The sequence below is a fragment of the Ochotona princeps genome, chromosome 7, assembly GCF_030435755.1.
Source record: "Ochotona princeps isolate mOchPri1 chromosome 7, mOchPri1.hap1, whole genome shotgun sequence".
Classification (NCBI taxonomy): domain Eukaryota; kingdom Metazoa; phylum Chordata; class Mammalia; order Lagomorpha; family Ochotonidae; genus Ochotona; species Ochotona princeps.
The window spans coordinates 51,422,567-51,438,851 of NC_080838.1; the positions used below are offsets into that span (position 1 = coordinate 51,422,567).

Below are 16,285 nucleotides of genomic sequence, written 5' to 3' on the forward strand. Positions count from 1 at the left end.
AGTGCCTTTATCCATCACCATTCTCAATTAGGAAACCAGGAGTTTTTCAAGGTGTGCCTTCTTATGGCAGCGATTTGGAAGCTGTGCCAAAAAGTACACCCTGTCCAAGGAAGTACTGTGCAGCATTCTGCCCTCTGAACACTGCCCCTTAATGCTGCTGCTGCTGCTGATTTCTATAACCACAACATGCTGAAAATGGTTATAGATACTCCTAAGGGTCCTTGCCCCAATTCCCTCATGCCACCTTCATAGAGTTTGACTTCTATTCCCTCCTCATGCCTCAGTTTCCAACCCAACAACTTCCTCTCCCCTTTGAGTTCTTTGCTGCATTTGTCTCATTGACCTTCCCAATTATTAAAACTGACACTTAGGGCCCAGCATAGTAGCCTAGTAGCTAAAGTCCTTGCCTCTCAAGCACCTGGATCCCATATAGATGAAGGTTCAATTCCAGGCAGCCCCGCTTCCTGTCCAGCTCCCTGCTTGTGGCCTGGGAAAGCAGTTGAGGACAACCCAAAATTTTAGGACCTTCACCCATGTGGGAGACCCAGAAGAGGCTCCAGGCTCCTGGCCTTGAATTGGCTCAGCTCCAGTCATTGCAGTTGCTTGGGTAGTGAATCATTTAGGGGGGCCAGCACAGTGGTAGCCTAGTGGCTAAAATCCTTGCCTTGCATGCTCTGGGATCCCATATGGCTGCTGGTTCTAATCCTGGCAACCCTGCTTCCTCTCCAGCTCCCTGCTTCTGGCATGGGAAAGCATTTGAGGATGGCCCAAGGCCTTGGAACCCTGCACCCATGTGGGAGACCCAGAAGAGGCTCTGTGCTCTGAACCCTCGGCTTCGGATGGGCTCAGCTCTGGCAGTTGCGGTGGCTTGGGGAGTGAGTCAAAGGATAAAAGATCTTGCTCTCTGTGTCTCCTCCTCTCTGTGCATCTGACTTTCCAATAAAAATAAAATTATTTTTTTAAAAAACACTGACACTTAGGCTTGTAGACTTTTTCTCCACCCTATGTCAGCTTTTCTGGCAGCATTTCCTCCTAACTGTTCGTGTCCTCTTTTATTTATGGGGCAGTCCCTGCCCTGGTGATGTCATCTTTTTCCAGGGTTTCAGCGCATAGTGCAGGAAGTCCTACCAGGATTTCTTTTCCAAGCCTTAAACCATTGGTTCTCTACTGGTGATTGTGGTGGGAGAGTGCCATTCTGGAGACACTTGGAATTACTGGGAGGCATTCAATTCATCAAGAGAAGTGGTTACACTTGAATCCAGTGAGCAGTCCTGGGATACAAAATTTTATTCAACTATTCAAAAAAGCAGCCCACACTAAAGAATTATCCAGCACCCAAAGCTAATAGTGTTGAAGTTTGGAAGCCATGATTACAGAGCTGACATTCCAGTGGAGTGGATAGCACCATCACCTGCATGCTCTGGCCAGCACATAACACAGGGTCAGTTCATGTTGTGGTCACTCCACTTCCAATTTTGCTCACTGTTGATAAATCTTGGAAAATGGTAGAAGGTGGCCCATGTGTTTCTGCTTCTTGTCTCCCATGTGTGGGACCCAAATGAAGGTCTTGATTTTGCCCTGGCTCAGTCCTGGCTGTTGTGGCCATCCAGGAAATAAATCAGTAGATGCAAGAATATCTCTCTCTCTCTCTCTCTCTCTCTCTCTCTCTCTCTCTCTCTCTTTTTCTCCTCACCCCTTATCTCTGATTTTGAAACAAATGAATCTTTTTTTAAATGTGATATAGACTTCCTAGATGTTTCCACTTGAAGATGGTACAGATAACAATAATCTGAACTGTTACAAAATCATGTGTTATCTGTCTCACTACTTCTTTGCCCAACTTATTACTATTTCATTTGGCATTGGTACCAACTCAGTAGCGCAGTACTTAGTAATATTGTTTCATTCTTGCCTCCTGGGACTCTCCAAATACCTAGGTCTTCCTGCTGGTAGGTTATCTTTGAAAAACTTTCTCACTCCTCCTCTTCACGCTCATTAGCTGAGTTCAGGTTCTACGTTTTCTCACCTCAATTCAATCCATTGGCCACTCTTAGATGAATATGATGTCTGTGTTCCCTACTTTGCTCAGAATGCCTTGCTGGGTTGGCATTCCTTAACATGGTAGAATGGCTTTCATAAACAGACCTCATCCTACCTGACCCATTTAAATTCTGTGCCTTTCATGTCTTTATACTAAGTAACTAACAGAATGTCTGCCATATGAAGATATGGCATATGTTAAATGGAATTACTTTGACTATGAGGATACATATTTGTTTGGCCTTTTCTTTGCTGAGCCCTTCTTTTGTGATATTCTAATTTAAATGAGACTAAGTCACCATATATTTAATCTAAGAGCTAATTACAGCCATTGTCTTCTCCTACCCCCATATCAGATAAGAGTCCCTAGGATCATTTTTCAAAAGCTAGATAAACTTGTCAAGAACATTTTATCCCATAAAATTATTCATTGCTGGTCATTTTATTGGTATCTGCTGTTTTGCCAGAATTTTTATCTTAATACAGATAAAAACAACAATGAGAAATTGCCCTATCATTAGAGAAAGGTTTTAGTGTTTATGTTGGAAGGACTTAGATTAAACAAAAAAGATATTAGAGGAATGTGTGGGTTTGTAAAATACTTAAAAACCAGTGTTCAACAGTTTGAATGTAGCATCAATTATTTTGTCGTAAAATCTTGGGCATCTATTCAATGTGGTTCTCATATATAAGTAAAGACATGGTTTGCACAGCTTTCAAATCATTAACTGTGTACTCTAAATGTTCATTTCTACCACTTACTCATTTTCTTGATAATCAGATTAGAAATTCTGCCATCATGTAGGGAATCTCTTGTCTTAACAGAGATCATGTAGATCTGTAATGTTTGTTATAAGCCCTATAATCTTAAAAGATTTTCTCCTGTGTTTTTCCAGTTGGAGCTTCCAATAAGGATAAGTTAGGATTAAATCTTTGAAATGTTTGGGTTCAACTCATTGGTTCAATAAGCGGCAATGGTGTTCTCAGAGTCTTAGGTCATTTATCAATGTTATGGGATGAAAAGATATGATATTCATTTTTATGCAAAACTACCAAATAAAATTTCAGGTACTTTTATTAGAAGACTTTGAATTATATGTGAATTTTTAATCATGTAAGCTTTATGAACAATATTTAACTTTAGAAATTTAGTAAAAAGTTATGGAGAATTTCAGGTCAAACAAATAAAACAGAGCAGTTATTAGTTTACAATGATGGCTTAGTTAAGTCTGTCAAAGTGTGTGCCCATGATGTGTTCAGGATGGTTTCCAACACGTTTGCATCCATCAATAGCAATTTCTAAAACTCTACTGCATATGTCTATAATTACTCTCACAATTCCAACCAACAACACAACCAGATCTTTGAAAAGAAATGATTGATCTAATTGAAAAATGGTCACTTACCTAGAAATACCAATGCCTCTGGCCTCTTTCCAATGAAAACGTCCTTCTACCTTGGGCCCCAGACATCTCTGTAGGTCACATTCTCTCCCTGAAGACACCAGCACTTTATTTCCCACTCTGAAACAAAAACTGGCTTTGGAATTATTCGAGCAAAAGAATCTGAAAGTACTGCATCTTGAATAATATCTACTCTGAGAAAGGAGAACAATATTTATGTGTGTATGAGACATGAAAATGAGAGTCTTTTGATTAAAAATGAGCTTCATTGTTGATTACTAGGGAACATTGAAAATGCAATCAATGAGTTTCACTAATGGCTAAAGTGGATACTCAGGCTACAATTGCAGTTTGAAGTTGATATAACTCGTGGCTTCTGAATTTCATAATTTCTACCACATAAAATATAACCACTAGGATTATGGTATGATGCTAGGAACACATGGTTTCAAATAATATAGAGACATAAACTACTAAACTGCAATTATATTTTTTGTACTTCCTGTAAGTGGATGAATGTAACTTAGTTGACACTCGTTTCTCATTTGTGCTTTCCAGATCTGCGGAAGACATTTGAGCAGGAACCCCTGGGAAAGGAAGTATCCTTGGAACAAGAAGTCTTACTCCAGTGCCGACCACCTGAAGGGATCCCAGTGGCTGAGGTAACAATTGTTTTGTTTTGTTTTTCAATTTAGCAATTGGCAATTAGTTATTCTAACAGAAGCCTAACCCATGGCTAATGGTGCAGTGAATTAGGGTATGGTGTGATGAATGGGCAGTAATGGAGTCCTAACTGCCTACTGCTAGCAAAATTGATTGATTGGGATGTGATTAATGACATGGAGTCAATTAGAATACCCTACTGGGCAAAACCACAGGCAGCTTAGTTTAACATTTTCATTTTTTCAAGAAATCGTAAAGACTTTTGATACTAATCTAATAGTCTGGTACTAATCATAGAAAGACATGGTATGATTTTATGCACCAAAAAAATTGTTCATTAGTCCTGATGACTTGGAAAAAGAATAAGAATATGAAGGTTATATGTGTGTGCACATATGTCTATAAACCTGTGTACCACGCACATGAATTTCCTGTTCTATGATGTAATGATAGACCCCAGACATGCATTTTCTGACCAATGATGTAATCACGATGCTTCCTAAAAGCCATGTGCACGCAGTGAGTAAAACACACTTGAGGGATAGCAGTTGTCCATTAATTTTGTCTCATAAACTTTGGATCGAACCTTTCATTTTTTTTCTGCTGAAACAAAGCCTAATTAATGCTACTTAAGTCCTGTAGACTCGATTCACACTACGGCTTGACATTACAACCAAATAATACTGTGCCTTTTGAAACTGCCTTTCTCTGGTGATAGGTTTAAAGGACTCTCAAGAGACTTCATGTTCTGGCACAACATCGTAGAGCATCCTGTTGTAGCAAATTAATTTTCTGTCTTCCCTTTGTTAACGAATAACCTCAAACTCTAAAGAAAAGCTGCCTTCATATGTTTAATAGATCAGATCCTTAATATGCATGCGAAGTATTACCCTAACTGATCCAGTGTCCTATAAACCCAGGCACACTTCAATTTGACAAGTGAGGTAGCTGCCAATTTGTAGGTGGTCCTTGTTAGCCTCCAAATTACCTTGAATCACTTGGAAATTTTTTTTCTTTACTGCGTATGTCAGAAGAGGTATATTTCTGTTGCAATTTGGACCTATATGTGGGTCTCAGAGATGGGTGAGTTAACTTTTTCTGTAAAATCAATGTCTGAAATTCCTCCTTTCTATAGAATTTGAAAATAATATTGAGACATTGTCCAAAATGTGATTAATAATGCACCTCTGATTTGATTTCTCATACCTATTCGACCTTCTAGAGATTAAAGCAAAGATGATAGCTCAATTATCTGCATCCATGGCAACAAAATCAAAGATCACATCATTCTTTCTAAACTAATAGTAAAATAATAAATTAATTGAAAACATTGACAAAACCTCTATAAATGGCTCCATTTTTCTGTCATACACATTCATAGTACCACAGGTCAGTGCCAACACTCACAGCTAATCTTAATGAAAATTCCTTTTAAACTTGTGAAAGAAAGACATTCAGTTTTTGCCTTATAATTGCTTTCTTTTAGCATTTCTAGAATTGTATCAGAGTCTTTGCATGATTACAGCCATTTCTTGAAATGCCAAGTCCTCATCTTTCAGCGGGGAGACACAATATGATTTAGTGTGCCTAGGAAGGAAAGTCTTCACTATTCAATATTTCATTTCAGTGACTACAGCAGTTCATCTGTCTCCTTAATTGTAGTTCTGAAATCTTAATGCAACCCTTGTGCAATAAACTATCTTAAATACCAAAATACATCATGAGTTACATGGTTATCCAGAGTCTTACTTTTACTCAAGGTTTCTTAAAGGTAACTAATATGTGCCACGTGAGAAAATTCTGGTAACTTCTTCATTTTCTTCATCTCCTCAACAAAGTAGTGCACTTTGTCAGGGAGTAAGATTCATGACTGCAAACTAATTGGCTATGAATTTTATTTGTATCATCACTGGGGAAGAGACCAATTAATACTTGGCAAGCTCAAAAATCATATGCCCATTTGACATTCAAAGTACTATATTTAATGCAGATTACTTTGCTATTTTTTGAAGTTAAGAGAGAGATCAAACACACATCCTCAAGAGCAGACTAATAAACCCCTGTGTAGATTATTTTCAACACTGTGAAAATCACCAAGATCAGAAAGTTAATGAATACCTTAACATGACATATTACATCTGCCATTTCCTTAAGAGGAACAAATACATTTTAAAAAGAAAGGGATATAGGATAACTTGGTGAGTTAAAAGATTACATGAACATGTTAATTTAAATATAAATGCATGTATGATTTAGTGTTCTGTTTCCATTTTAAGAATTCTAAATCATAAAATAGCATGAAATGAGATGTTGATCTTAAAAGGAAACCAGCAGGTAAAACTCCACTATTTTATAGTAATTAGGCTCAGTCTTTAGGACATCGTGACCAGACTGAATATGTGCTTCTTTTGTTTCTAAGTAAATGATCTGAAATTGACTCAGATAGCAAGTATTCAGGGAACACATGGCTAATGAGTCAATTGATCTTTGTTTTATAAGCATATATCTAACTCCACTCAAAATTAGTTGGGTACATGCTTTATGTAAAATCAAGAAGCAGTAGTTTTCTGCCTCTGTCTAAATCAGTAGGTTCAGATTCTCTAATCTTAGTTATAATAGTTCCATTTCTGGAACAAATAATGGAATAGGCATCTCTGAAGTAATGTTTTAGTTCTCTCATTTAAGAATTCTATATCTCCACTGCAGAATATTAACTTCTTACAAAACTCAGGTTCAAATGTAAGCATCACCATTTGTGACTCTGAACTTGAGTTCCCTCAGATTATGAAAAGCAGAAAATAACTGCATATGCAGAACATAGAGATGAGGTTTAAATGAAATGATGTACACCTGTTATTTGAAGCAAAGCAGTGAAGGAACATTGATATTCATTAGCACTATTATTATTTCCTTACTTACTAATTCATAAAAGACTAAATTCAGCCTTTCAGTTTCAAATTAGTTGCTGACTACCTTACCTTTCTTCTTGGCACAGTAGGACATGCACAGTGCAGCTTTCACTTGATGAAGAGTCACCAAGCAGGTCAACCTCCTATTTTCTCTAGCCAGTTGTGTTAGTCAGAGTCCATAAAAGCTACAAAACCGAGTACTGTGAGCTATAAAGCATGGAAATGCCTATTCCACATTGCTCTCAGGAATTAATTGTTTCTGTAAATGCCTAAACCAAGTCTCAGTGTGCTATCAGGCTTACTTCTAGCTCCTGTTGTTGATTTTGTCTTCCTAGTCCCACAGTGGACCAGCGCCATCCCTCACATTTTTCCAAGGAGAAAATTTGGGTAGAGGTCACTGTTGATTGACCTCCTTTTCAGAATGCAAGAAAAGAGGTAACAAAGAAAATCTCAGGGGAAGCAAAGGTCAACCCCGATTCCCCACACGCCACCTTTCCCACTGGTGACAGTTCCAAAAGCTCTTCACTACACTCATTCAGGGAAGTTACATTGTGGGGACCTAATTTCAGGGCCCTAGGTGTGCCTGCTTCTTCCCCTGCTCTTCTCTAAACCTCTTTTATTAATGTAGTGATAGTGGTCAAAATACTGAACAACTATACAGCTTCCTTAGCTCATAAGCAGAGATTTGGAAGCCTGGAAATTCTTCTGCTGAAATCCAAATAAATTCGTCTGGCTCCTCGGTCATAGGGGACACAAAAATTCCATTGGAACAAGCCAGGGATGAGGGCTGGAGGGCCATGTTGCTCTGTGACACATTCAGAACGATCTCAGTTTTTGACACCCAGTATTGAGGACCCCAGCATGACTAAATGGCAGCTCCTACAGGCCACAACTTGTGTAGCCCTGACGCTGCTTCTGTTGACATTTATATGTTTACTCTTTGCCTGCCTGTTTGGATGGTATGGAGCCAAAGGATTATTGCTGGATTTTATCTGTCACATCAGCAGATTGTAGGTCACTTAGAAGAGGCTCTAAATATATTTAACAATATGAAAGGAGTAATTTTGTTGGACATGCTACATAGGCTGGGTCTCAGGAAACAGAACTTTCTAGAAAACCGTGTTTCCCTCACCCCTGAGGGAAACTATCAATCTTAAACCCTGAATCTAGGGTTCTAACCCACTGGCACCAGGAACAGAAGGTCACTGAGAGACACTTTAGTTTAAGGATTATCAGTGAGATTAATAGTAGTAATGTTAATTTTTTTAAGTAGACTAGATGAAAAACAGAAAGATCAGTCCAAGTAATACTCTAGTCTTTTTTATAACACCATATTAAATATGAAGCCAGAAATATAATACTATTCTTCCATTTCTAGTGAGGAAATTTCAAGAAACCTCCTCCACATGTCCCTGAGGAAACACGAAAATTAATACACCCGTGGAGTGGTGCTAAGCTGTACCAACAGCATAATAGTGGTACTCTGTGAAATTAAGCCCTCTTTGCTCATTTTAGTTTCTGCCTAGAAAACATTACTGTCACATGGTGAGCCAGAAATAGACTCACTGATGTTTTATTTCATAAGATTTTCTCCTTTGAAGAGTATTGGGATCCAAACATCAATGGATACAAGATTTGTTGGCATGTCAGAAGGAGTACAACCAAATGTTTCACTAAAACTTGTGATTTGTTTCACCTTTAACAAGGGGATAATTGCTTCTCTAATTATAATTGGGATGTTTCTCATTGGAGCTTAATTGGAGGAGCAGGGCACAGTGTTCAACTTATTGACCCAGTTGTGCTTTAAAAAAGTCATCTTATTTATCAACATTTGCATCTCTAATTAGCAAGTGGGAAAAAATGGGTGAAGTGAGAAAGAATAGATTCTTTTGCTGAGTATAGACTTGATAAATAGGAAGATCTCTTTTTTTCAAAACTGATTCTGCCAAGGCACAAAGCTGCAGGCAGTGTGAGGTGCCACAAAGTGCAGCTTCAGGTGGCTCACCACCTAATTGGTTTGTTAATACAGCTGCTGAACACTTTGTTGCATGAGAGCCATTTGTTTCCCTACCATGCTCTCATCATTGAAACTTCATGTCGATGAATTTTTGCACAAGTACACTGTACTTTATGTTCTTTGCCATCAGAAGAGATGGACAATAAACAAGCATCTGAATGCTAATTTGGAGGAAGATAGTACTTTTATTACCCACTAATATCTGTTGCAATTTTCTTGAACCATGTTTGCTACTACAAGAAGGAAGCTTGATCGTATATAGATTAGCAGCATTGAATACGTGTTTTCCCAAATGTGAAGTTCCCTGACAGTCTCCCAGAGAGCAAAGCACAATAAGCAAGAATTTTTAAAACTGAGAAAGACATTCTTGGATAATTAGAAGTTAAAGGAAATAAGACAAGATCCATGAAGCAAGGACTTAGTTCCCGAGAACTGGAAGTCATGTTGGAGTTCAAGAATAGGCCATCTGAAGAAAGAATATTTGAACTGAGATCTGAGTGATAGGAAAGAGCCAGTCGAAAGAAAGAAAGAAAGAAAGAAAGAAAGAAAGAAAGAAAGAAAGAAAGAAAGAAAGAAAGAAAGAAAGAAAGAAAGAAAGAAAGAAAGAAAAGAAAGAAAAGAAAGAAAAGAAAGATAAGAAAAAAATCTGGGTCAGAAGCTCCAGGCAGTGGGACGTGAGAGCAGAAAATATATAAATACCCCAGAAGGAGCTAAGGTGGTTACAGGATTAAAAAGCAGGCCAGTGTTTGTGCAACTCGGTGAGCATTGAGGAGTACAAGCTGACCCTCTCTGAGATATGTGTGTCTGTGTGTGACGGAAGTGGGGGGAGGGTCAGACACTGGCCATCCCTACCAGGGACTCGCAAATGTTTCCAAACCCAGAAGAAATCATCGAAGGTTTTTAGTAAGGGATTATCAGACCATTTTGGCTGCTGCCTGGGAAATAAACTTTAGAAGTGTAATAGCTGAAGTCCAGGGAGCCTTCCTGTGAGCCAAATAAAAAGATGGTGCTCATTCTAGGATGGAAATGGAAGAGATGGGGAAAAGGATGCATTTTGCTTCACTGAGAGTAGAAGTCTGTGAATTTAGTTTATGAGAAAAAAATGTAGAAAACATTTGTTTTTTTAAGGAAACAATAAATCCTCCCTGCAAAGGATCAGCAGACCCACTAGAATGATTTGTTCTTAGTTAACTGGTAATCAGGGGTCAGCAGACCTCAGCTCTCTCCAGTCCAGTCTCCAAGTCAGGGATGCTTCAGTAAACAGGCAAAGAGCAAAGCCCCAGCCTGTGCTTACAACCACAGGGCAGGACGAGCTTTTATTTTGAAGACCCTTATTTATTTAAAAAAAAAATTGTATCTAGTTTCTTTGGTAAATTCTCTAGCCTTGGAATTCCTTTCAGTGATTGTATGCCTACAGGACACTGTTTGTCATAACCTCATTGTGGCTAAAAAAAAAAAAGGCTCTCATCAAGAGCAAAAAGCCTATACTTTCTAAGATGATGAGACATAGCTAGAATCCGGAATACTTGTCATTGATCAATCAGAGCAAAGGACTGAGATTTCCATATTCTGAAAGATAAGTTGATAAAGACAAAAGGAGTGGAACTATCTCCATGGACACCCCAATGTCAATGTATTGTCCTTTCGCCCTGGAAAATTTTTGTCTCTCATGGACATTTTGTTGACATGTTGTTCCCTTAGAAAGCACACTTAGTACAGTCACACCTATTTTGGATTTGATTGATGATTGATTGGAAGGGGTGGTTTGTGCTCTTAGTTCATTTGGCAACACATTATAATTGCCTTACAGCTGAACTTTACAGATTTCAAGAAACATTCATTCTCATACCACGGTCTGTGTGCATTTAGCTCTCAAAAGCAATGAGCCAGACATATGTGCAATTAAGGCAGTGTTTCCCCAGCCTGAAAACAAATTCTCTTTCTTGGCAAATTCCTTCTCTTTGCAGAAGTTGCAAGAACTGAGCAAAATGCCAATACAGGTCGCACTTGCTTTTTATCCTTTGGCTATGTTTTTACAATTGTCTAAAGGTATAATTTCAGTTTACTTGAAGATCAACACTGGTAAAGCAAAAAGCATTTTAAAATTCCCATAGTTTAAGAAACCTATGGAAGCATAAAATACATTGCTTAATGGTTAATGTGAAAATAAAAGAATGCTGATTTTATTCCCAATATGCGAAGCTGCCTACCAAAGCAGATTTCATTCCTAACCTGAGAACATCCAGCACAATTCTGCCCAGTGGAAGACTTTCTTGCTTATTTGAAACACCTACAGGTAAAGGCAGGGCATCTCTTACTGGTGCGAGCCACTAGGAGACAGTACTAAGAGTTCAAGCCAAACCCACTGGGAAAGTCTTCAGAAGGGCTAATAGCTGTGGTTCTGGTTCACAGATGTGAAAGAGCTGCTATTCAGACAGTGGTGCATGGGTTATTTACATTGACATAATCTGGGAATTTCATAAAATATCAGAGTCTCAGGCCCCACCCTGGACCACTCCAAGAGTCTATGTTTTGAGGAGATCGGTGGAACCCATGGACAGTACTGGTTGTTACACATGGAGACAGGTTAGAATAACCTGGGAATCATCGGACCGTACTGATGCTTAGGTCCCGCCTTAGAGATAGATTAATAGACATGATGTGCAACCAAACTGTCAAGACTTTTTTAAAGTTCCCCACCCAGGTGGTTGTAAAATTCAGCCAAGTTTAAGCATCAATGGTCTAAAGAGCAAGGCTAAAACAGAAAAATAAACAAAATCTTCAAACCTGTCACTGCTAAAGCAGTCAGTAATACTTGGCCGACTCCCAGCTGCTGGTTAATGCTCCTTGGAGAAGTTTGGCTTGGCTGAGTATGCATTTGGTAATCGCCCCATAATTGCTTTTCCCATTTGCTTGATTAATGTAGCTGAATACAATAATTTGAGACTTTTTCTCCATGTCCATAGGTGGGCACAAACTTCTCTGCTCTGCTGTGTCATTTTCAATCCCAGTGTGCCAACTTGATGGACCCCAGTTGGAGTTTTATCTTTCTGATAGATGTGGATTTTGGTAGCTAACGGATACTGGACTCACTTTTCATGTTGCTTGGCATGTGGCAGTTTCCCTGGGTTAATTAGGACAAATGTGCCAATTATGTTAATGTTTCTCCTGATAGCAATCAGCGAAGAATTAGATACAACACATCTGTCTTTCACAGGGGAGTATAACAGAAAAGAAAATTGCAAGGTGTTTGTTCTTTATTATTGACATTCATGATTTGACAATACCTTATCCAATCACACAGTTAACTAGCTGATAGATTTGACAGGAAAAGGATGCCAAAGACAGGGTTGTTAGCACTGAGTTGTTAGTGTGGTTGTGTCCAACCCCATCTGAAGGAACACAGCAAACAACTTCAGTGGCCTTTGCTGCCTTATTAACATAACACCAAAATTGTATTGCCCTATTGGCAAAACAGAAACCATTCACTTGCACCAGGCTGTACAAAGAATCAATATCTTGGGTGGAAGTACTTAAAACTATCGAAGAATTCAGCTTTACTGATATAAAAATCATGCTAAAAGAAATGAAAATTTTTCAGCCTGCTGAATTTATATTGAAGATGTTGTAAATATGTAAGTCATCATTGAATTATAGTTGTTGCCCATGTGTGTCTGTACAAAACAAATTTGCAGCCATTCTGATTTATGGGCAAATTGGTTTGGTTTCTGTTGTCCTTTTAGAGGAAGTTTAAATTCATACTTTGACAGGACTTAAGAGAGGTGGAGTTAGAGAGGGTAAATTATATCATGATAGGAGCATCACTGCCATTCTGGTGTTGATTTAAAAAGTGCCAACAGTGACATGAAATCAGCACAGATAGACAAATTGTGCCCAAAATCAAGCAATTTGTTTAATTTAAAATGTAAAAAAATATTCTCTAGTAAATATGGTTCCAACATTCTAAGGTTTATAATATTCAACTATGTATTTTTATCATTTGCAATGGCATTATTTGCTATTACAATATCTGTATAATTGTGGTTTCACAATGTTTTGCTGGAAACCATTGACCAGATAAAAATAGTGAAATGTTAGATTGTAATGTTTTTAACCTATGATGCAGATTTGCTATAGGTAGAAGAAAAAGCACAGCCCAGAGAAGACTTTTAACATATCTGCAAGTATTTATGGTTAGTAATACTAGTTCAGGCATTCCTGGAAAGATTTGAGTATATGACTTATCTGGGGATACATTCCTTTATCCCAGGGGATTGGGAGCAATGAGCTATCAAGGAAGAAATTGTGGTTGTTGATCATTTTCATTGTTCCCCCAAAATCTATCCTTTATTTCTAATAGTAAAACATGAGTATATATGTAGTTTCAGCAACGGTAAAAAGCAAATAATGAAAAAAATGTTCTGGAAAAAAACGTGATACGTAGCTGTCTTTTCAAATAAGGCCCTCAGCTTATAAACTATTAATATGAGCGCATACTTAGTTGAAATTTTGGAATCTGTCTTAGATAACCCCACTGCTATGATGTTCAATTAGAGAGATGGAGTGGAACAAACAAAAGTGAGAATATGAGTATGGGAAATCAAAATTAAACTGAGGATTAGAACTTATCCCGTATTTAATTATAAGCTATACTCCATTGGGAACAGTAATCCCCAATTTCTCTCTGTCTTTGTTGATGATATAAATCAAAACTAAGTTTAAAGAATAAAGCATGTAGGGATAAAGTGATAGAGAACTTTTGAATTATGAGAGTTGTTGAACGCTGGAAGAGCTGCTAAAAAGAAGTTACAGATGCATGGACCTTTAAAAAATGATCTCCTTGTTTTCTGCACAACTTCTCTTTGCTTTACACTGCTTATACCAATAGTTCTGACTTTTATAAAACACCAGTAACACTGAAACTATAAAACCATGCTTCTTGGAGCCATAAAACAAAGTTGTTTCTTAAATCACATCATACGCAAGTAGGGATGGCAGTTTTATACACATTTTCTGAGAACACACGATATGGGATCAATATGCTCCAGTCCTAAAACTCATAATCAAATTGGGACTCACTCATCTCCATTAATAAAATCATGTTAGTGTTTTGAGAACCGTGTGCTGGACAAAAGGCATCAATAGAACAAAATGCCCTGCCGACTGGAGGGGTTTCTCAGCATTTCACCCTCCTCCTACCAGAGGTGAAAAGCAGTGCTCCTACGGGAGGGCTGGAAATGTGACATATCTTCTGAGAGTGCATGCAGGAGACAGGATTGAGGTTATAAATAAGGCAAACTTTCCTCACCAGGAGTTTTGTGAACGAAGACTCATAAACCACCACCTACAGTCCTATGGAGAAGGAAATTGAAAGTCAGATTTCTCTTAAATGTTTTGGGTTTTTTAATTTCCTGATAGACATTATGACTTTAAAGATATATAATATTTAATAGAGACAGTGACAAACATGCAGAGAATCATCAATATTTAAAACATATTTATGCAAATATGGCTCCCTTTGTAGTAAATTTTGTACCACGGAAGTGGCATTTAAATAGGAAGGTTGACTAGCTCCTAGTCCAGGTGAGTTACCTTCCGTAGCTCAGTTAATCCTCTGACAATGCCAGGAGCAGCTCTCTTCTTCCCATTATATGGAAAGATTATGATCTGTGAGCTTGCAGTCCACACAAGGCTGCAAACTCAATTAGTGGAAGAGCTGAGCCCCAGAAGCCTGATGCACTTGAGAACCCTTTTGGTTCCTTATAAGAATAGAGTTTTATTGACTGTGTACTTTTGAAATTTGATCCATGAACCTGGCACACCTCATATGTGAGATTTTATCTGATCAATTTTGTAAGCTTATCAGATAATTTCCAGACAAATATTGTCTTTTGGGGAGAGTCATTCATTGATCAACCAAATAAGGGAAGCAGAATGTTATTCAATAATTGTAAAAAAAAAATACTAGTATGGTATATTAATAGTAGAAATGGGTTTATGGGTACCTTCAATCTCTTTGTTTTACACTCTCAGAATTTCTATTTTTAGAATGTAAAAGAGAAACAACTTCAGGATCCATTAATGATTCCACTATTTAAGAAAAAAAAAAAGATGATTTGTTTTGAAACCACTAATGATTTGGCCCTTTATCAATCAAATGAGCTCACTATACTGCAGGCGAAGTCACAAGACCTGTAGGGATATTAGAAGCTCCTCAGATCACTCCTGATACACAGTCAAGGTCAAGAATCATTGGTATGAACATTAAAGGGAACAAAATTGTAGGGAAGCCCCTGAGAAGGACATAAGATGCTAAGAGCTAAAAATCAAATGTCAAGAAGATACCAGAAGGTGTGCAGAGGGACAGTGGAATTACTTGTTATAGAGAGACTTTTGGATTGGCAGTCAGGAAGATTCCCTGTCACCTGTGAAAGTCAAGTTGAGGTAGTGAATGTGAATCCGGGAACGTAAACAGGAAAGTGGATTGATGGAGACTGTGATTAATCAACTCTTTAGGCAGTTTACCCAGAGAGGGAAAGAGGAGGTGGACACACAGCTGAGGAGGGTGGGCACGATGATTCTGCTGTTGGCTAATATTTACAAAGGAGTAGATGTGTGGCTACTGTGGCTTACTTGAGAGTCAAAAGACAGGAAGCATTTCTGAAGCAGTTTTACCCTTCTGCCTATTTGCCCTGTTTAAAAAGACAGAGGTATACATCATTGATTCACTTTAAGAAAAATCATGGAAATACTGAGTACTCTGGGATCATGGAAGAGTGGGAGTGTAGGAAGTCACATGAGAGTGTAGCTTCTGGCTGCAAGCTACTGGATTTTTAAAGTTGGGAATGGTCTTGGAAGTGGTTTCTAAACCTACAAGCTGATCTCCTCCAGGTGGACAAATTTTCTTTCCTCTGTGCAAATACTGTTCAACTAGAGTAGGGTGGCCTTATTTTGGTTGGATGTTGGGCAAGGCCTCACACTGTAAACGTTGCTCCTTGCCACTGAAAATATTGTCTACGAAAATAACCATAGGATATCCAGTTACATTTTGCATGGTAAACGATACTGTATGAGTATGTATAACTAGTATCTTCAGGACAGAATTTATTGGGATATATTTAGGAAATAAATGTGCACATTAAAAATATGCTAAAATATATTTTCATTTTGTACTAGATATTTCATCATATATTCTAAATTTTCACCTTCACTGGTAACTTATTAGTATATATCAACATAAGATTGAGAATGAA

General features: G+C 38.1%; 1 protein-coding gene across 1 annotated transcript in view; it reads left to right on the top strand.

The window, feature by feature from the left end:
• The window catches only part of UNC5C (unc-5 netrin receptor C), a 347,572-nt gene that overhangs the window by 246,081 nt on the left and 85,206 nt on the right, over positions 1–16,285 (top strand). The window contains exon 4 of the mRNA XM_004590551.4: positions 4,002–4,105. Coding sequence (XP_004590608.2) covers positions 4,002–4,105 — 104 coding nt within the window. The remainder of the gene's footprint in view (positions 1–4,001; positions 4,106–16,285) is intronic.